Source organism: Schistocerca cancellata, chromosome 4 (assembly GCF_023864275.1).
Source record: "Schistocerca cancellata isolate TAMUIC-IGC-003103 chromosome 4, iqSchCanc2.1, whole genome shotgun sequence".
NCBI classification, from domain to species: Eukaryota; Metazoa; Arthropoda; class Insecta; order Orthoptera; family Acrididae; genus Schistocerca; species Schistocerca cancellata.
This window is the reverse complement of record NC_064629.1, coordinates 248,958,242-248,981,465: the sequence shown is the minus strand read 5'-3', so window position 1 is coordinate 248,981,465 and position 23,224 is coordinate 248,958,242. Positions and strand designations below refer to the sequence as shown.

The following is a 23,224-nucleotide window of genomic DNA, read 5'->3' as shown; positions in this document are numbered from 1 at the left end:
AGAACAGAGATTATGAGCAATAGTGTGCATATGCCGAGAATGCCATGGCTTCTTTTTTCAAATATTTTTATTGTTGAATTGGTGCAATATGAGTTCCAAATTTGTCAGTAAACTAAATGACTATAGTCAAAGAATTTAAAAGCTTTTTAGTGTTTTACCTGCAAGTGGGATGATTTTTTTTTCCACCATAAACCACATTAAACAAGCTGTAGAAAAGAGTAAACACACGGCACAGAGGGCAACAAGTGTGTAAACTATGAGACTGCAAAACTCCAACAACTAATCAGAAAGCTTTTATTGCAATACAGGCTGCATTTAAAAAAATGCAAGAAATATTTATTTATTTCATTTATTTATTCTGTGAATGATTGTAAAAGTAACCCTGCAGTAGAATTACAGGAGTTAACCTACGACCTTTAGCAACAGTCAGCTACATGGCAAAAGCACTTAGTGTGCAGCACTTTGATCTTCTGCTAAATGGCAACAAATCTATCCTCAGACATTTCACCAAAGAAACAGCAGTGCCAATTTCACAACACATATTGATCAACCAACACTGTAGTATCACCTGCAACATCTGTTGTCTGACAAAACAACTATTTATGTGGTTGCCTGTTCTGCCATAAGGATGGGCAATCTGTTTCTTATGCGAATTGGGAATTTGTTTAATGAGCTGGAATTTTTGAACAGGTATCACAATGTATTTACTTGGTTACCAAATTTGTGGTTGATAACATAAACTTGTTTAAGAGGAAGCATGGGTGAGTTTCTCAACTCCACTCCTCCAGGTGGTAAGTGTAGTTCCTTAACACCACAATGTCATACATAGTTATTTTGGTAGAATTTGAACATTTATACCACATTCACAACGGTTGGGTCATTAAGTGTGCTGAGATGGCTCAATTGGCAGATCCATCAGAAAAGTTAATTTCACTGCATCATAAAAGTTTCAAAGAAGAGCTGGTTTTCTCTCAGCAAATAGATTTTAGTCCTTCTCCTATCACCAAAAACATTATACAGCTATGGATGAATGTTTATTTGTCTGCCAATGGGAGGTTGAATTTATCCATGGGTAACTAGTTGGTGGTCACGCACACAGATTAGCTACACAGGTGTTGCAACAGAATTGGTATTGAATATGGCTGCTTTCACACATGGGCCTGGCTCTTTGGAGACAGTATATACTGGAGACAGGACTGGAATAGGATATGTAAGGTGGATTCATGGGTCTGGTCTTGCACTTTGGTCTCTCATATAGAAATTATGCACGTAGCAAGTGATTCAAGACAGGATAACGTAAGGAAGAACTAGGATATTTCATAGTTTGGATGACAATGAGTTTAAAGAGAGTACTCCTCAGGACACATTGAAAGGTACCATGGCAGTAGCTGAACTGTCTGAGTCTGGAGGAATACTAGGTAACTAAGGGAATGCTCTTTTGTGGCTGGTTAACGAATTTAGTTGTAAAACAAGGAGTATGGGGGAGTCAGTTATAATTTCCCTGCACTACTGTACTGATTTCACTACACATCATTCTCTTGTTTCTGAATTTGTTATGTCTTAGGTTTTCAATCTTGGTTTACTTACTGGGCTTGTTATTCTGGCATGCTATATCCATTGTTTGTCTTCCTCTTGTTGCTGCCCACCTGTGTACTCTCATGTGGCTCACTGTGATGCCCCAGCCAGTTGGCCTGTTTCTACTGGTTCTCAAGTCGTTCCCAGTATAAACCAATTCCACTCACTGTAATTGGTGACGAGGGAATAGGTTAGTAGCATCCCATGGATGCAAAGCTTGTGTAACTCATAGAACAGCAACAGATGCTCCTTTCCAGCAGCAGATTCAACGACAGCAACAGCACCACCAGCAACAAATGGAGCTGCTCCAGCAGCTTTTACAGGATGTATTGCAGGTTCAGGGTAACCAACCCCACCTGCATTTCCACCATTTAATGATGCCAAAGAGGACTGGGGCATGTATCTGTAGTGGTTAAAATAGCACTTCTCTGCTTTTTTGGTTTCTGACGACACTTTCCAACAGTATTTTTTCCTTTCCTGTGCTTCATTGGAACCATTTTTTTTACTAAAGAAGATGGCACCACTCTCGAATGCTGTCCCACTTATGTTCGAGGAGATGTGTTTGTTGCTAACAAATTTATTTAGAATTATTCCATGTGGTTGCATTGTGCCTCAAATTCCATCAACACCACAAGCAACCTGGCCAGACCTACCAGTTGTGCGTGACGGATCTGTAAGGGTTTAGTCAAAGTCGCAATTTAATTTGTGACTGCAAAACCTCATATGCAGATTCTTTGATTTGTGAAATAGTGGTTCAATTAGCTTCCGATCTGGAAGTACGCACTGCAGCCCTCAAACTGCACGACCCTTCCTTGGATGGTATCTCGAAAATTGCACACTTTTTCGAGAGCTCACAGGCACCAAATGAACTACTCATGGCACGTCCACAGGTAGCAGTGGCCCAGCTGCTACCTAGGGGACAGAATTCTCGTAAGTCTTTTTTCTGATGGCAGCATCATACTTTATCAATTTTGGACGAGTTACTGGCCTCTGAACAGCCAGTCACACCACATCGGTGTAAGTAGTGGGGTCTTCTGTTGCGTCCTGACTGCTTCACATCAGACTTTTATGTGAGCCATCCAAATTTCTGGACACAGCGCACCCAATATGGGAAAGATGGACACCTCCAAACTGTCTGTTGTAAACCATCAGGGCAGTCAGGTCTCACGCAACACATGCATCAAGGGACAGTGCATGAGCTTCAAGAAGTTGTTCCCATTGGCGATCCTTCTACTACCATGTTATTTACGAAGCTCTTGATTGTGAACCAAGATGTTCATTTTCAGGTAGACAAAGGAGCTACCGTTTCCTTAATAAACTTCCAAATGTATACTCATCTGCATTCCCCTGCTTTGGCCCTACCCCCAATATATGTGGTTGCATATAGTGACAGTTCGATTCCTCTCCATGGTCAATTCACAATCACTGCTGCCTACTAAAAAGTCACACAGTTGATAACATTGTGGTCAACAGTCACTCGATCGGTAAGATTTTCGGGTGGATGGCTTCTCGCCGTTTGGATTTTATGCCACTGATGAGGTTCAGGTCATCCCACAGTTCCCTTCCAGGAACTCAACAACCTCTTTGCTGCTTTTGCACCTCTATTCAAACCTGGTATGGGTGCACGATAGATTTCCAGGCTAACATTTCACTACATCCAGACACAGTGTCCTATTTCTGCTGGACATATCCTATTCCTGTCTCTTTTCTCGTGGCCACTAAGCAAGAACTCTTATCACCTATGCAAAGCTGGGGTGATTGAACCTGATAAAACCAGTGTGTGAACCACAGCCATGGTTGTGGTTAAGAAACCAAATGGCTCCCTCCGGCAATGTGGAGATTTTAAACTGACAATCAATGCCCTGTCACAAGAGGAAACATTCTTATATCACATCCCAGGACCACCTCACGAAGCTTATCAGAAATGAATACTTTTTTCCAAGATATACCTTGCTGATGCATTTTTACAGATCCTAACTGGATGAGGAATCTATAGGGACTGGAATCAAAACAAAAATGGGAACTTCTCAAGAAGCAGCTGAGACTGGCTGGCTGGCCAAGAGTGTCTATAGTGAGCCGCCAGAAAGTATCAGGTGGACAACAAAAGAGAAACACAGACAATGATAATGGCACAACAGAACAACAAATCCAGAGAGCAAACCAAGATTGAAAACTAAGGCATACTGCGTTCAGAACCAAGACAATGATTTGTAGTGAGATCAATACCATAGTGCAGAGATATCCCAACTACTTGCAAAGCTGTTGTGCAGCTGGCTTTAAAGGAAAACCGTGGGCACCAATAGGCCAGCACAATGGGTATGTCTTTGCGGCAACAATTGCAGTGGCAACAGCAGTGCCTGAAGATGTATCGCACCACCTAGTGACTGTCATCGATTTCCATACCCTGTGTGTTGTGATTCCTTATCTAGGGGGACCTGCAAATTTGTATGAGCAAGGTGTATCTTGCGAAAACATTCACCCCCAACAAGCTCTGTGATGAGGTCCTCCAGACATGGGATGGATTAGGTTTCCATTTGTGCTTGAGCATTGACAGTCAATTTAAAATCTCCACATAGCTGGAGAGAGCCACTGAGTTCCTTGACCACTACTAGGGGTGTGGCCAAAGCACTGGTTTTTACAAGTTCAATTATCCCAGCTTCATGGAGGTGATATGCTTAGTGACCATCTGTAAAGAGGCAGGATAAGGCCACATTTGGCAGAAATGGGGCACAGCACCTGGATGCGATGAGATATGGCCTGAAAATCTGTGGTGCACTCCAGGCTAGGTTACAATAGGGGTGCGAAGGTAGTACGGAGGCCGTCGAGCTCCTGGTATCCAACAATGTCTGAGACAAACAGAACCTCATCAGTGATGGAGAATCCAAACAGCTAGAAGGCATAAAGACCAAAATTGTTGCCCACTGAGTGACTATTGGCAACAAACCACGTTACCAGCCATTCTTATGGCTTATTGTATCTAGTGTGGACCATGAATTGACCCTGGGGAGGATTGAATTGTCACCACATGGGATGGGGCCAGGTCAGAGGAACCAAGATGAGCATATGTTTGGAGGCTAATGAAAGAAAGAGTTACTCTAGATGTGGAAAGCCTGGTTCACAATCCTGAGGTCAATAAATAACTCAGTAGCAGAAGTATCATCCTGAAAACAACTGCATGAAGTTCATGCAATGTTCTGCAATGTATTGACGCCCATATTTTCCACAATGAGTGCAGTACGTGCAGTGATCCATGTAGTCTGCACATGAGTGTACTGTGAGGCAGTCAGGACACAACAGCATACATACGAGGTGTGATAAAAAAGTAACAGGATTTATTAAATTTATTTTTGTCTTGTTGGTACACGTGTTCCTGATGCATGTTTGCATTTTCAGCTGTTTTGAGTATATAGTTTATTACTGACAGTTGAAAAGGTTATAAGTGTTATAGATTTTACTTTCGAAACAGGTGTATCAAAGAATTTCTATTAAATCTTTCTTAAAAAATGGAATAAAGTGCATCACTGCAGTCAAACTGTTGACAATGGCTCTTGGCAAAGTAAAGTATGGTGGCCTACTTATTTTTCCAAGATCTACACTCCTGAACTCTGGGTCTGGGTTCACCTCTCCCACTGTCTGTCAGTCATCTCTGATATTCTCATGCTTGACACAGAGGCAGATGATCACCGTGTCGTGACCTCACCTACCATGCACACTCATGTTTTGTATCGCCTCCATTGTAGGCACTGGGGTATGTCACAGATGAAAGCCTTCATTAGGTGACACGCCGCTCCGCTGCAATTTTTCACCCCCTGGTCCATCCCCCTTTGCCCCTGGAACTGCACTCATCTGTATTTTGCTGGCCTCTCTCTGGGGTCTATGTGGCTCATTGTCATGGATGCTTATTCTAACTACCTATTGCGTGGTCAACATGGCATCCACCACCACTGACGCCACTCTCAATGCCTTTGTCCAGATTCTAGTAACTGAAGGGCTTCCCCGCACTATTATGTCAGACAATGAGCCCCAGTTCACAGTGACAGCTTCCAAACTGTTCTCTACATCCAATGGCACCAAGTATCTGTTTAGTCTGCCATTACACTTATCCTCTAATTGTGAAGCAGAGCATATAGTGAAAATGTTTAAACAACAAATGTTAAAAGTGATGAGCATATCCACCACCACAGCTCTACTCACAATGTTTCTGAGCACCTACAAGACCACCTCTGTCCATGACCGTAGCCTGGCAGAGCACCTCCATGGGTGGCAGCCATGTACTCTCCTCCATCTCCTACATCTGTAGCTCATGGAACCCTGGACCCGACAAACTGGGGGCTTTCTACCAGGCTCAGCTATGTAGTCCCACTGGAATAGGACAAAACTCTCACAGATGCTGTCCAATGTGGTCACCACCCTTGCGCTGCACCTTATGATGGCTGACACCATGAAGGGTTTCAAGTGCTGGCATACCAAGCAGCTCAGTCCCCATGAATCGACTGCACCTTCGCCACCAGCTCAGTCGGACCTGGAACATCCGCCCTTGCCACTCCAACACCTGCACAGGTACAACTTGTGCTCCAGGTCACCAGTAGCGCTTCCCATCAATGTACGCACAAGTGGAGGTCTCAGCGCCACCTTTTCCCTCTCGGCCTTCGTCGCCCACACCGCTGCGGAACACTCCACTGGGCTCCACCAAATTGCCAGACACGACAGTTTCTTCCCACCAACTGGAGGGACTTCTGTGCTGGGACTCCACCCAAACTGCCATTTCACCTTTCCAATTGTTGCCCAGGGTGCTTCTGGCCCTATCTGCCCATGACAGGGTGGTGGTATCTAGTGTCCCAGCCTGGCAAGTTTGAAAGTCCACCAGAAGGTGTGGAACTTGACGACAGCCGCTATACAGCACTGCTACATCTGCGGGTGCTTCTCTCACTGTTGCATGTGCCACCGCAAGATAAGGCCCACCTTGCCAGCCTATCAGGGTACACAAGGTGCCCTTTAAAGGCAGGAGTGCAACAGCTCTGCAGTAAGTCGTGGTTTCTCTGCACTACTATATTGATCTCATTATACATTGTTGTCTTGGTTCCGTATTCACTACGTCTTAGATTTTTGATCTTGGTTTACTCATTGGGCTTATTATTCTGTCATGCCATCTCCATTGTTTCTCTTCCTTTTGTTCTTGTCCACACGTTTACTCTCAGGCAGCTCGCTGCGACGCCCACAGATGGTTGGCCTGTTTCAACTAGTTCTCGAGTCGTTCTTGGTCTTGTCTGATTCTAGTCACTTCAGAGATCTTTTATGGAGCCATCAGAGGGGTGGTGGCCGAATTTGAGGACAAAGGCTTGCTGAGATAAAGAGAACCAGGGGAAGTCAAAGGAGGGGATGCGTCCAGGTTCTGGAAGAGTCGGGATAGTTTGTCTCTGTTCTGGATCCAATTAATGAAACCATCATTAACATATGTGAATCAGACAATGAGTTTAGACAAGAGTGTTCTGATAAAACTCCTCTAGATGGCCTACAAAAAGATTTCTGCATGAGAATGCATCCTGCTGTGGCAATGACTGATTGTATACCTCCACCTCAAAGGAGAAATAGTTGATGGTAATACAGTTTGTCATATGCATAAACAATGAATTGGTAAGTCCAAAGTTTGTGGAAGATTGTGAAAGGTAGTGTCTGATGATGGCAATAAGTGGTAGGATTCAGTGTGAGTAAAAGTTGCAGTACGTTGGGTACACAGAGTACTGGATCCAGCAACGCTATTTGGAAAATACTTTAGACAGAGGATAATCCATCAATCACTGAAAATGGCCTGGACAAATACCACATATTTGATTTTAAATATGTCTACATTGCCACATAGGGCCAGTGAAATCAAGGGCACCATAATAAAAGAAGTCATTAAAATTATGACCAATGATGGGTCTCCCATTACGTAAAAAAGGGAGGGGGGGGGGGAGGGAAAAGAAAATAAAAGAAAAAAAGAAAAGAAAAAGAAGGAGAAGAAGAAGAGGAAGAAGAAGAAGAAGAAGAAGAAGGGGATCACCAAAAGGGGATGAGAGTGACAATTATCAAAATGTTGTTCCTTTTCATTGAGCACAATTGGCCAATTGATACATGCCAGCAACAAAAATATATACTGGTTCCACTTTCTTGAAAAAACTTGTCTACTGTATGTTGTTGCCTGCACTTCATCTTTAGAGCACTGTCTACTTAAAAAATGGTTACATCATCTCTTTTCTTTTGCCATTCATGCCAATATATCTTAATATCACCATCATATATCTTAATATCATCATCTTCTGATATGGAAGGAATTTTAAATTAAATGTTTCAACAACTCCAAGATCATGAGATATGAAACACCAGCTCATTTGGAGAAGGAAACATTTATATTCATTTTCATTCCTTCCACCTTTTTTCCCAGTAGAGTAGCGTCATGGTGCTAATGTTGGGTTTTCATCTTTAGTGCTTAGGATAAAATCTATTTCCAGAGGGTTCCTCATCACCACATTTGTTACTGATAACATAGCTGTAGGTCCAAGTTATCTAACACTTTTCATACACCATCAAAGATGGAAGAAATCTTGTGAAACGCTCACTGCTATGAAAAATGCAATCTTCAAAGCACAATTCACTGTAACTATACTGAAAATGTGAATTACTTTAGAAAATAATAAGTAATTGTTCAAGTCTGTTTTTTTGCCACATGTTGGACATAAACTATGCACTCAGGCAGTGTGTCCACAGCAATTTGTCACATAGATTGCTGCAGGGAAAAGGATAAGTATAGAGGGAACAAATTTTGTCCCCTCCTCATAGTTCATGCAAAATATACTTGCATTTTGTACTTGTATAAAAGCAGAAGTGAGACACAAAGGAGTCTCTGCTACAGTTGAAAATAAAATAAGTACAACACAACACAGTGGAGTAAACACAAAATTCGCCAATAGTTAATACAGTCCCATTTTCTTGCTATAGTTTGCAGTGACTGGGAGTGAATCAATACTGAGCCAGTCATTCAACATCTACCAAATCCTCTGCTCCGAACACCTCCATTAAAAATTTAAAGTAACACTGAACACACAGCATAGGCATCTAAGTAATCGTAACCATGCCAGAGGATGAAAGAGAGAGCACACACCATGAGCAAGCAATAGCACAGATTTGGAAACAAACAAAAAACTATCATCTCTACATTCAGAGAAACGTAAATTACTTATAACTGAATTTTTGATCACATTTTTATGTCTGATTTTCAAGGTTTTCTTTGTTAGAAACAATGAATTATTATATAAGTTCGTTCTTGACATACCTGTTGTCGTATCATTGATGGTGTACCCTCAAGGAAAGCTAAATGGAGCACTACACATGGAGCTTTTGAGGCTACCTTTAGAGCAACAAAAGACTGAGGGGGCTTCTCTAAATCACTGAAACAAAGAAATGAACATGTTTAAAATTTCATATTTAGCTGTAATAATACAGACAATATATTATCAACTAATATAGTTTATCATAGCTTGGAATTTCAAAGCTAAACATGAGATTTTGGTGTAATCTGCATCCCATTTAATACATAGATTCAGCAGGATTTTGAATGTTATCTTCAGACCCTGAAGGGCTACATAGTTCACACTAACTAATATAGCACTACCCTGTCGGAATTACACAGTAAGTTAATAGTATTTGATGGCATACTGAAGGAAGGTTACGGGAAATACTTTCAACAGTCACTTTAAATAGCCCAACTTCTTTCACAAGAACAAATGACTTGTTAACATTCTAGCCACTGGATAGTGAACGTGCTTCCTGCCATCTTGCAAATGGCACCAGAATTAGAACTTTTAAAGGTGATTTTTTTTTCTGCCCACTCTTCTTGTGAATAAATAAATACGAACTGTATACCAATGTTGATTATCTGGTACCTACTTCCAACAGATTCCTTCTATGCATAATTTTGTAGAAAAACTATAGCATCCTTGAAGTGAATAATTATGATACTCTCTAATACGATGCACAGCAAAATGTCATAAAACTTCTGCAATCTGCAGGTCAAGAACATAGTTTGTTAAGCCAGAGACTGTCTCTTTTAGTGTCACAGTTATGTACAACATACTATAAACTATCCTTCTCAAGAAAATTCCAGAACAGCTGAAATCAAGACTAGAACCCTCATATTAGTCGGGAGCACAGTTTAACACTATGTTATGGAAATTATATATTTTTCATAGAATAACACGGAAGCCTATAGGAGGACAGATGTGGAGCCTTTTACAAAGAAGACATGAGGCAATAACACAGTATGAAGTCCCAAAATAACCAAAACTGGCCATGATGAAATTGAAATTAACAGCGGAATGCAAAAGCTGTGACTATAAAAACCTTGGAATCTAAAAAAGGCATAGAAGACACTTGATAAGGCAGAAATAAGAATTGGAAAAATGGGAGGGTAAGTTAACAACTGAGGTAGCAAATAAAACAAATACTAGAGTTGAAGACAAATACAGAAACAGAAAAAAACACAAGCCAAGAAATTTAAAACCAAAGTGGGAAGGGAGAGTTTTGGGATGAGTAGACAGAAACAATGTTGAGAGTGAAAAAATATTAAAAGTCCACGGGGTGAATTTATAAAGATGGAAATAAAAGAGAGAAGAACTACACAGTTTGAACTATCCAGCTGTTCCTATTTATCATACAGAGCAGACCTCTTCTGAACCACTCATTAATTTTGTAGGTATTTATACCACTTTTTTCATGCAAATGTTTTACTGACAAAGCAGGTAAAAAAGGGATACAGACACACTGTCAGCAGTATATAGAATATTGTACAAGCTTTCAAATTCAAGGTTTATTTCTACCGAGTTTCTCTTTTTTGATGCTTCACTGCCAAATACAACATTTCATGCACAATAGCCAAATGTTATACAGCCCCCTCTGAAAATTATTACAATAAAGTTAGAGATTTAATTCAAAAATTTGAGACTCAATCTAAGAGCTACAACCTGTACACTATATTGCTGGCCAACTATAAAACATGAAAATATTCTCTACAAGCATAATCTACACTGTATATAAGCTCACACAGAGCATCATAAACAGAATTTATAGAGACAACAAATGTATATGAAAAATTATCTCTGTTTCACTAAAAAATTGATTCATTTTTTATTAAACACTTTCTAATAAGATGCTCCGACTCTTTTACATTTCGCACAACACAAATCTGGCACAGAAGCTAAAAATAAAACATACATATAATGTAAGAAAAACAATACTGAAATTCCTGAATCTTTCACTTTGCAGAGTAGTATGTGCTGTTGTTAAATTTCCAGACAAATTAAAACTGAGTGGATGACTGGGATTCAAACGTGGACCCTCGCCTTTTGCAGGCAATTGTTGTTGCCAAATGAGCTATGCAAACATAGCTGATTACTTGCCTTTTCACAGTTTCAATTCTGCCAGACATCCTCCCCTTCTTTCTAAACTTAAAGGTGGTCTCTAGCATGCTTTGCTGAGAGGAGTATTGACAGGATTTTAACTGTGAAGGTAGTTGTGAGTCATGTCTCAATATTAAGAGCATTTCCTACAAAAGACAAAGGTTCAGATACAAGTCCCAGTCCAAAACACAGTTTTAACATTTATTAGTAGTGAACCATGGCTAATAACTTATTTTTTTAATTAACCATTATAATGCTCTGCACTGACAAACCTTTGCCACAAAACAATATGTATTTGCTACCAACCATAAATTTTATCTTTAAGGTAAATGATTAATTTCGTGACTCACCCTGGGATGAGCTTAACATATGCTTGATTCTCAATCAGCACAAAGGTGCTCCAGTCTTTGAGAAGAGCGTAAAGTGCTGCAGCGGCCTGACGACACTGAATGACCTGAAAGCGACCACTTGTATTTGCCAGATGAAGGTGTTTTGGCAATGGATGGTCATGTTGCAATATCAAACTAACAGTTCTTGTATACAGCCACTTATGCCATGAATTTGGATCCATCAAAACAATCTGTCGCCAGTACTGCCAAAACTGTGGGCTAGTCATATCACTGAAAATAATAATAATAACCAGTATGATACAAACTACTTTAGATAAATTTATCCTAATAAATTTCAATCACTTGAATGCTCCTCATTAGCAGATAACATGAAGCTAAGAATAAAGTCTAAAATGTAATCTAGCAACTAAAAGCCAATTTTATCTCAGCAGCCCACATTAACAACTGGGATGGTTCTAGACTAATCTATGTACAAAAAATTCAATATTGAATATTGTTATGGAAAGTCCCAAATAGAACACAACAGACCTACATTCTATCAGTGCTAAGCACCTGGTGAAAGTTTTCAAAATAAACCTTCTTATCCCCCCCCCCCCCCAAAAAAAAAAGAAAGAAAAAGAAAAAAAAAAAAACCTCCAAGGTTGAATGTTAAGATGTACCATAGGTCATTTGCAATGTCATTCTGCTCATTGCATTTCTAAATACCTTTTCTATAAAGGGTTGATCTTTTCTGATGATAACTAACATCAACATAATTAAGTAACAATATTTCCAATAAAATATTCTATATTTATTCGGATTCCTTTCCACACAGGATAGCTACATAAAATAAGGCCAAAGACACAACTGACAATGTGATGTTTTTACAATGATTTTTACCTCTCTGTTACTTTAGAAATGAGAACAATGACACCAATATATGATGGCAAATCCTGGTAATTCTACATAGTATCTATCTCAGTAAGTAAATACCCACTTCAGTTTGATTTTTCACGCAAACATTGCAGCAGTGGACCCTTCAAATAATTTTCTCATTTTTTAATTCATTCATTAAGGGGACTATCTTTAAATATTCTTGCAAGTGTGCTGGTATCTATACTCATCATCTGTGGCTTATAAGTGCCTTTGAGGATAATAAAATATGGAAGGTTCTATCTAATACCTAAAACTCTGAAAAATCCAGGACTGCTCAAAGGGAATCTTCACTCTAAGTAAACCTGCCACAACTAAGTTTCAATAGGTGCCAAAATTTGCAAATTTATCCTCAGTAAAACTTTCTCTTCTTTACATATTCTTTAATCTGAACTTATGAGTGTTTTAGAGAGGTTTCTCAAGATAAAGGTGAAAAAGTCAACACACTTTCTCTCTGCAAATTATTATATTCCAGCACGACACTGCTGAGATATTCAGCCACCTAAATTATAAATGTTGACAGCATGAAAGACAAGGCTTGAATAACTATTTGACGCTAATATTTAAATATGGCAATCATTCAATATAAAACACTATGACTGGATCCTATTACTGTCTTCATACAGCTACATGAGACAGGGAGCACCCAATAGCTCTTAACACTTTGCTATCCAGCGACACCAAAGTGGTGTCGCACTCTGCCATCCACACGTCTCGTACAAATTTATTTGTCTGGTGCAGGCAGTGTTAATTCAGATTATTTAGCTTGTCATAGGTCATTCTTGACATTATCGGGATATTATATATTGTTAAGTTTTACAAATCTCGTCATTGTTTCTCATAAGTTCTCAACCCTGTTCCACTACTTCCCTGAAATTTCTAATATATACATACATACATACATCTAAAAACAAAGATGATGTGACTTACCAAACAAAAGCGCTGGCACGTCGATAGACACACAAACAAACACAAACATACACACAAAATTCTAGCTTTCGCAACAAACAGTTGCTTCGTCAGGAAAGAGGGAAGGAGAGGGAAAGACGAAAGGATGTGGGTTTTAAGGGAGAGGGTAAGGAGTCATTCCAATCCCGGGAGCGGAAAGACTTACCTTAGGGGGAAAAAAGGACGCGTATACACTCACACACACGCACATATCCATCCACACATATACAGACACAAGCAGACATATACAGAGGCCTCTGTTGTTTCCGAAATAAGTATTAGTTGGTGCTGCTTTATGTGACCGGAAAGTCTGTCAACCAGATCATGATGATACATACGTGATGTAGTGGCAACCTCCAAGTTTTGCTCAGAAGCAGGTACACGGTCTTTTATCCACAAATCAGACACTTTCAATAAAAAATCGTGAAATTGGAAACTTGAGTTCTGTATTGAAACATTAACATGTATGGAATGCATGAAATAATGTGCAATTAAAGGGGTACATACAAAGTTTTTTTGACTATTTTATAGTTTTTCTGTATATAAGGTAATAACGCAAATATCGGTCTGCCTGATCCACTCCTTTTATGTATTTGTTGTAGTCTAAAACACTTTCAGTTTTTTTTATTGTGTAATTGGTTTTTCTACATTTTCTTTTAGTGTCATTCAAAGTGGCATTATGTATTGTAGAGATCATTCATATCATTTTAGTTTTCAAAGCTCCCCATACCTGTGCGAGTCCTTCACCTTTCCGTTGATGATAAGCTTCAAACACATTGACTTTTGCGCACTTTAATTTTTCTGGAAATCCTCTGTTTTGCCATATCATTCCACAAACTCGAATTTTCTTTTCAAGTAACTTCTCTGCGAGTTCTACACTGTTATAATAACTATTCATGTAGAGGTGAAGCCACTTTCCATCAGAAGGTGTCAATAGTTCCATCATTATTTTTGCTGAAGGCTGTCCAGCAATGGAATATATCTTGAATGAGGAAATGTATCCTGTACTCGAATCACACAGCATGCAAATGAGTATGCTGTAGTTCGTAATTTTCAAGGGATTGCAAACTTTAAAATTTAACCGTCCATATCACGGTATCATTCCTTCATCAATTGAGATGTTCTTACTTAGATTAAAAGATTCTTTAAACTTTTTGCAAAAATAATCAGTTACGAACTGTACTTTGAAAAGCTGGTCAGCATTAACCAGTTTATTGTTGTTGTCTGAAGAATGTAAAAATGATAATATTTGTCTGAAACGGTTGCGGGATATCATTTTGCGAAATATCGGCGTGTCTATCAACATATTCATTGACCAATAATCATCGATCCTTGCCTTATTCACAGTTCCCACAAAGATACCAAGCCCAAACCATTTTCTAAATTTGGGTCCTATAACATCGACAAATTTGGCATTTTTTTATCCAGTTTCTTTCTATTGCAATTTTGACTGTAGTACTTGTTGGTTCTGTTGCTAATATACTCAAATAGATCGTTCCCAATATATAATTCTATGATATTCTCAATGCTCTGTGTATCTTTGGGAAATATGATTGGAGCCAGGGATCCTTCAAATGTATTATTGGTCCTCGGTAAATTAAAGTCTGACCACTGTGCACTGTCTTCTTCATCTGATTCATCCAAATCAGTTGGCAACCGTAGCATTCACCAAATTCTTCTTGGACATATTTCAGTATCTTCTGACAATTCTGCTTCACTTTCATTTTTTTTATATCCAGTATCTTCTTCCCAATTGGCCAAGTTGTCCAGAACATCAGACAAGACATCCGCACATTCATCATAAATAATCGTATCATCTCTTTTGTCTGTCATTATGAAAGGGCACAAGTACTTATAAAAACAAAAACCTTGTTGACGTGTGTAACTTATTGGTACCTAAACAAAACACCAACAGAATGCAAAAGATACTAATGTGCTGTTGCCTAGAGATGGGTCGAACTCGTTCATTCCCGTGAACTACTTCATTCATTTCACTCTTTGCCGTGAAGCGTTCAAATGAAGTAGTTCATTCATGAAGTACGGAAGCCTGGCGAAGTTGCCCAGTTCGCCGCTCAGCCGCGGCTACGCTCGCTTCGCCTCGCTCGTACAATAAAGCTTCGTAATACTTCATAATTTTACCAACAGATGGCCAAACTATGCGGTAACGTGCACGCAACGTTTTGCATCTTACAGCGTGAGTTAACTTAAATAGAGCATGGTCGAAGGGGGCAAAGGAAAGATAAACAGAGAAGCATGTCACATATAAAGAAGGTATTATGTTTAATCTTGCTCAACATTTTCTCATGAAGCGCCAAAAAAAAAAAAAAAAAAAAAAAGTCTTTTTGCCAAGTGAAACCTTATTTGTTTTATTCAAGGACTGAAAACTAGGGCTACCAACGAAATGCAGTCCAATTCTATGTTTCTTTTAAAATTTAATCCAAAATGGAATGAGTATGTTTACCACTGTCACAAAGTCTATATACCTACGTTTCGTAATTATTCAGAAGTTTTCCTGTATATTTTATTTTTGTTGAGAATAATAACCCTCTAAATTCATAACGTAAACTGTCGCCTATTGTCATTGGTACGATTTCAGGTAAAATCGCTCATTATTTTATTCGGAAAGCAGTTTTTGTTTCTGTTCACGCTTATACAATGGCTAGCAACTCACGATCGCCTAAAAGTAGTGAAATTTGGGGTTTCTTTGCCGGTTTAGGTGATGGGAAAGCAAAGTGCAACTGTTGCTCTAAGTGTATTTCACCGCGCGATTCGTCGACAGGCAGTAGAGGGAGGACTGAAGTGAAAGAAGAATGAGTGACGTAGCGCCGATGTAGTGGAAAAGGGAGAGTGGAAGAGAGTGAGTGAACTAGACAAAAGTGTGGAGTGTGCTATCTATGAAGAGTTTGAAGTGCCAGTTCATTGAAATTGAGTGGTTAGTTCACACTTCACTGGAGTGAAGCGTTCATTCGAACGACTCATTCACGAGCTCCCCATCACTACTGTTAGTGCCAGTTCATTGAAATTGAGTGGTTAGTTCACACTTCACTGGAGTGAAGCGTTCATTCGAACGACTCATTCACGAGCTCCCCATCACTACTGTTGCCGGCCATTGCGCGATACTATGCTCACAACACCACTGTGGTGTCGCTGGCCACTGAACGATACTATGCACACAACACCACTGCGGTGTCACCGGCTGTTGACCGCTATTTTGTGCACAACACCACTGTCGTGTCGACAGACGATATAGTGTTAATTGCTCTCATAAGACCCATAACATTCCAGTGTGAGGGGCATTCCTGAACCACTCCCTCTTCACAGTTTCTTCCTTTGCATATACCACAGGTGAAAAATCAGTGCAGCACACCAGTACTGACCATTCCAGTCCCACGAAAGGTCATATATATAACATCATGGTTAGAGTATTTTGTGAGACCATTTACCAAAAATAGCTACAATGTTAACAGTGTACACAACTTTATGTAGGTACTACACTGATTTGCCATCATCGACAACAAATTTTCCATGCTTACTTTTTTTTTTTTTTTTTAAGTTTTCCTGGAATTATCCACAGATACACACCATAGCAGTATCTGGTTATGTACTACAGGCTATAGTCCCTCCATTGTGAAATATATGTCAACAAATGACACACTACCCCAACCCTTCACCCATTATAATTATTGGTTTACTATTTTTCTCCATTCCTTTCCTCTTCTTCTTCTTCTTCTTCTTCTTCTTCTTCTGAGCAACAAACCAGCTATGCTAATTTAGATTTTATTACGCCTCTCCTTTTTTTCTGCCCCGATTTCACTGTTGCAGCTGCACCTTCCAGATGAAATTTGGATCATCTCCCTCTACTTTTAGTTAATTTTAGATAAAACTAATACATAGGGCTACATTCTGCAAGTAATAGGATGCACTTCTTACCTAGAAGTTAGAGAAGGGCTGCATGAATTTGGTGGAAGATAAAATACAGGCATACCACTGCGTATACTCTCAGGCACTACATATGCAGTAGAATTACTGAGGAAAGTGTTAAGATGAACTAATATTTGATCAGACACTCCCAAACTTTTGAACGTGGCCCAAAATCTCGAGACTACAGCTTGTCGATATGGAGATTTAAACTCCTTCTTAACAAGGCATGTGACATCATGTAGGAATTCATATGGTGCTGCAACAGAAAAATGAAAATAAATACAATATAGGTGCTTTGTACACTTCATCTCCATGTAACATCTACAAGGGTCGTTCAATAAGTAATGACCCACATTTTTTTTTCCCCTCAGAACATATTTATTGTTAAGAGACAGAATTTGGTGACAATGTAAATCAACATGTCTTGTCCTTGTCCTATTTTTCTACATAGTCTCCATCATAATCTATGGCCGCACGCCAACGTAGAAAAGTATGTATTCCGTGTTGGTAAAAGCTCTTGTCCTGTAGGCATAGCCATGTTTTCACTGCATGACTGACACTCTCATCATCTTTAAAGTGTGTTCCCCATAGAAAATGTTTAAGCGGCCCAAAGAAATGGAAGTCCACGGGTGCCAGGTCTGGACTGTAGGGTGGATGAAGCAATGATGTCCAACCCCTTTTAGCGACGTATTCCCGGGTTCTCAGACTTGTGTGTGGGTGTGCAGTATCATGTTGGAGCAAGATTTCTGCTGGATTCTTGTAAAATTGAACATGTCGGAAATGGTTCTTGAGTTTATTCTGAGTCTTCGTGTATGTCTCTGAATTGATGGTTGACCCTCTTGACATCACATCCACAAGAATGACGCCATCACAATCCCAGAAGACTGTCACCATGTCTTTTCTGGCAGAGGGGCTTGTCTTGAATTTCTTCTATTGCCATGAATGAGGACAGTGCCACTCCATGGACTATCTTCTTGTTTCTGGTGCAAAGTGGTGCATCCAGATTTCGTCTCCTGTAATAATCCATGACAGAAAGGCCTCACTGTCAGTCTCAAAATGTTACAGCAATTCAGATGAAATGGCCTTTCTTTGAATCTTGTGGTCTTCTGTGAGCATTCATGGAACCCATTGTGAGCACCTCTTTGAACATCCGAGAGTTTTGATCATTGCAGATGCACTTCCAATGCTGACTGACAACTGTAGAGCCAATTGTCGAGTTGTGATGCGTTGGTCGGCACAAATAATGGCATCCACACAATTCAGCATGTCTAGAGCAGTGCCTGTGACAGGATATCCTGAGCACGGCTGATCATGGAGCTCTGTTTCTGCATTTCCTGAGGCTGTAACTTTGCCGAACTGTATTCCTATCAACTGCAGCATCGCCATACACTGCACACAAACATTTATGGATGTTCACCATGGTTTCTTTTTCTGCACACAAGAGTTCAATAACAGCATGTTGCTTGTAATGTGAGTCACATGTGGATGACATTTTGACGCTGTACTGCAGCTCTGCCATCTGCCAGAACAGTTTGAAACTTCACCGGCGCACAGAACAAACTTCAAATGTTAAGCACCAACAAGGAGGTTTGTCTATGCACATTAATGCCTTTTTTTAAAAAATATGGGGGCACTACTAATTGAATGACCCTTGTAAATTTCCAACATAGTAGATATTGATAATACAAATTTTAAAATTAGCAACAGAAAGTATGGTAAAATATTTATAGGTGAAAAGTACATAAATTGTGTCTTGTTCCACAAATATATTTACTGCTAATTGAAGACCAGAAGTAATAAATATGTATCAGTGGAACAAAATGCAATTTCTTTGTTTTTCATGCTTAAGTACGAGATTGTTCTATCAATAAACAACAAAGACTCCATTAATATGATCATGTTTGTTTGTTATTTTAAAACTTAAAACACTTATCGCCCCATAGCCATTATTTTAAACTTCGATAAAATTAAAATGAGCAGTAACTGTGATGATCACATGATCCACATACACAGAACTTCAAAACCAGGACATATTTGTGGCCAAAAAGTAATAGAAAGCACAAGAAGATTAAAAACAGAATTTCTTTCAAATATTATTATTACTTCAGGTACAGATAAACAACAGAATGTTTATTCTTTGATTTATTTGACTAGTTTTGTTCATCAGACGCTGCCATCCTTGGATATTTAATGATCTTGTGGCAACATGTTAGACATTTAAAGCATGACATGGTACCATCATCAACTCAAGCTGGTGTGAGTTGGATCTCAGTATTTACTCCATAATTTTGGGAATTTTACATATGGCATCCCTGGTGAGAATATAATGGAAACATTGTAATATGGTGGACAAACTGATCCCCCTCCCATTATTTCAAGTTTGCATACATTTCTCCATCTGGCTGCTATGTGAGGTTGCAATGGAAAATTACACCCTGGACTGTGTGAGGCTCGTGTGAAACTTTATAGTGATCAGAAAGTCACAACCTTCTAATAGGGGAGCCAGTTCTGTGACTGCATAGGGTGTCATCATTTTAATTGGGTTGAAGTATCTTAGCATTTTGCTAATTGTTGTTAGAGTTCACTCAAAATAATTTAGCCTGTAAATGCACAGTTGATATGATAGGGGAAGGGACAACAGTAGTGGTGAGGGCTCCATCGTGAACAACCACTGCATGGTAGTGTACCACTATATGATAGTGTACGTGCAATTCAACAGTTGAATTGTAAATCGCATTTACCACTTATGTCAGGACGAACAGTAATCTGATAAACGTAGATGTTCAATATCAATCATTTCTCACTAAAGTACCAAAAAACAAAAACATTATCAAAAGAATCAACAAGCATAACAAGTCAAACCACACGCTGCAAGAAGGATATCTCATAAAACAAAAAAAAAGTGGTAAAAAATATAGCTTAATGAACAATGTCTCTTCCAACAATACTGACAATGTAAAATAAAGAATATGTGTCATATTAAAATAATATATAGCAGTCTCCTGACAACCCGTTTGTAAGTTTAACAGTGATTTGAATTCCCCACCCAGCCTGAGTACTGATACAGGTGGAAAGTTAGAAATACCCGAGCTACATACTCCAGCCACACCTTGCTCCCCTGAGAGGGGCCGCCACAGCCGCAGCTTCAACCGTAAGCATATCATGTGACGCTGTCCACTGACACAAGTGTGACTGTAAATACTGCAGACCTACATTAGCCAGTTAGCCTTGCTAATTCATTCAAACATTACATATATGCCGTGGTTAGTATAATGTTTAACCTTGGCTGTAATACATTTTTGATTCGGATTGCTCCCAAGACTGACTGCATATGCCTACAGTGACTTATGCTATGCTCTGGACTTTGTTGTTGTTGTTGTTGTTGTTCTTTTTTGCCGTCTGCTATATTTATGCTCTTTACTGCCAACCACTACATAGTCAAAAATTATGTCAGCCGATAACTGGATGCTGAACAATGAGATGGTTAGAGGAACATTAACACAACAACTAACTGTTCAAGTACACAGCATATTTTGTTGTTCACACAGCAGCAGACAGGATGCAGAAGTTCATGGTGCAAGTGAAAATTAATGGAGTAATGGCAGATTTCCAGTTGGACACAGGTATAGCCATGTCTCTGATTAATGTGGACATGTATTGGCAACTAGTTGCAACTAGGCTCAAATTTAATCAGTGCTGTAAGCAACATGCGCAATCCTACATGGTATCGGCTGCTGACTTGCAAGGCTTGGCACACCAGTGTGATGTTTCCTATAAACCGAGTGGCATATTGTATGTGGAATCATCTATTTGTTACATTCTTATGCATCTTGGCCCTGACAGAACAGACAGTGTGAGAGGCTTTACAGTCATCTGATCCAACTCTAAGCAACATTCTAAAAATGTACAAAGCTCACAAAGTAACAGCTTCTGCACACATGTTTCACAATACTTCTGGTGTCAACTTCTTTAGTTGTCATTGTCGTTGTCATAGTAGTAGTAGTAGTAGTAGTAGTAATCGGCAGTGGCAGGGTCATAGTCATACACTACAGTCAACTAATAATATCCAGTCACTGTCATCATCTAATTTACCGAGCACCTGTTTGTCAGTAGTCTTGTTACACAGGATTCAGTAGCTAGTGCAGTAGTTAGAGATCCACTGCCCTCATTTTTGGTAGATACATGAAAACAGAAGATATCATCATTGGTCGATTCACAAAAACAGAAGACCTCATCACTAGCAGATGCACAAAAACAGAGGCACTTTGTTCGCTGTTGATGTGTCGCAAGGCAATCAGAAGCTCATACAACAGGCCCCTCCCTGACAACTTCAAAGTGTCCCAGAAAAGTTTGTGCCATCAAACTGTGTCCAGATTGTGGCCTGCAGCAGCAACAGAATCACTGCCATTTCTGTGATAGCACCTGTTTTGCATAGTGCAAACTGGGGCAGCTAGCAAGTGTCTGCCTGAGCTGGTCTATGACAACAAGAAGAGCCATCAGTGCACTGCATGCACTGGTGTTCATAGCAGCAGCAGACAGGATGCAAAAGCTCATGATGCAGCTGAAAATTAATGGAGTAATGGCAGATTTCCAGTTGGACACAAGTGCAGCCATCTCTCTGATTAATGTTGATACGTATTGGCACATCGGGTCACCACAGCTGCGGTACACTCAGTGCAGAGTACCAATGGCCAGTTTATCCTGTTGCGGGGTGAGATTGTAGTCCAAGCCAAGTATAAAATTGTAACTCAGCAACTAAACCTGCTAGTTATCAATTCTTGGAAGACCATGAACATTTTTGGCTCACACACTTTGGTACTTTGTTGTTTCCACAGTCAAACCAAGTGAATATAGTTTCAACTGTGATACCACACAAAGAACTTGATACCTTATGCATGCAATATAAGCAACTCTTTGAACCTACAGTAGGTTGTGCAACAAGTTTCCTAGCCCATATATCATTAATGAAATCAGCAGAGTGCAAGTATTGTAGGGAACATTGAGTGCTTATCACCATTTACGATCAAGTTAAAGTGGAACTGGATAGATTGCAGAGCATCTGAGTAATATTCCCAGTATTGTCTAACAATGGCCAATGCCACGGATCACAGTTGATAATCCAAAGGGATCACTCAGAATTTGTGGTTTATTTTAAGTCTACCATTAATGCTCAAGTAAACATCAATATGTATCCAGTTGCTTGGCTGGAGGAATTGTTGGCAAAATTGGCAGGGGGCCACTATTTTTCAACGATAGATCTCATTGATACCTACTTTCAACTGCCTGTAGATGATCAGAAAAAAACAGTTTTTAATGATTAATACACTGCTTGGCATGTATCATTAAAATACATTGATATTTGGGGTTCCAAGCACTCCTGGGATGTTTCAGAAACACCTAGAGCAACTCATTGAAAGTAACCCCAACTGGGTTAATTATTTATATGACTGGCTAATTACTAGGGCCACTTGGCAGCAGCATCTGCGCAATCTACAGATGTTGTCTGAGCAGTTCCATGTCTGTGGTCTGCATTATTGCCTTGACAAATGTAGTTTCTTTGAATGAAGGGTGAAGTACCTGGGGCAGATATTAAGTAAAGAAGGGCTCACGTCCACACAGTATAAGGTGGACTCAATCAGTAACTCACAAGATTTGAAAGACCTCAATGAACTACAATCATTCCTAAACAAATTATTATGCGAAATTTATTTTCAATGTAGCCCAGACTTTCCGTCTGCTTAATCAATTGTATAAAAAAAAACTGCAGTTAAATTTATGTGGTCAGAGACTGCCTTGCCAGAAAGCTTTCTTGCTACTTTAAAGGGCCTTAGTTCAGCCCCTTGTATAACAAAACTCCATCCGGACAAATCCTTAATGCTTGCCACCGATGCATTGGATTGTAGCAGTGGTGAAGTGTTGTCCCACAAATACATTGATGGCACAAAACAGTCCATTGCATTTGCATCTAAAGTATTAAATGTAGCACAGAGGAAGTTTCCACAAATTTTGAAGGGGGTGTTTGCTATCATATACAGTGTCAAGAAGTTTCACATATATATCCACGGTATTAAGTTTCAGCTGATC

General features: G+C 39.6%; 1 protein-coding gene across 1 annotated transcript in view; it reads right to left on the bottom strand.

The window, feature by feature from the left end:
* LOC126184062 (KICSTOR complex protein SZT2-like) overlaps positions 1-23,224 on the bottom strand; it is a 218,434-nt gene that overhangs the window by 84,474 nt on the left and 110,736 nt on the right. The window contains exons 12-14 of the mRNA XM_049926422.1: positions 17,150-17,396; positions 11,360-11,629; positions 8,888-9,002 (exon numbers count right to left, since the gene is read on the bottom strand). Coding sequence (XP_049782379.1) covers positions 8,888-9,002; positions 11,360-11,629; positions 17,150-17,396 — 632 coding nt within the window. The remainder of the gene's footprint in view (positions 1-8,887; positions 9,003-11,359; positions 11,630-17,149; positions 17,397-23,224) is intronic.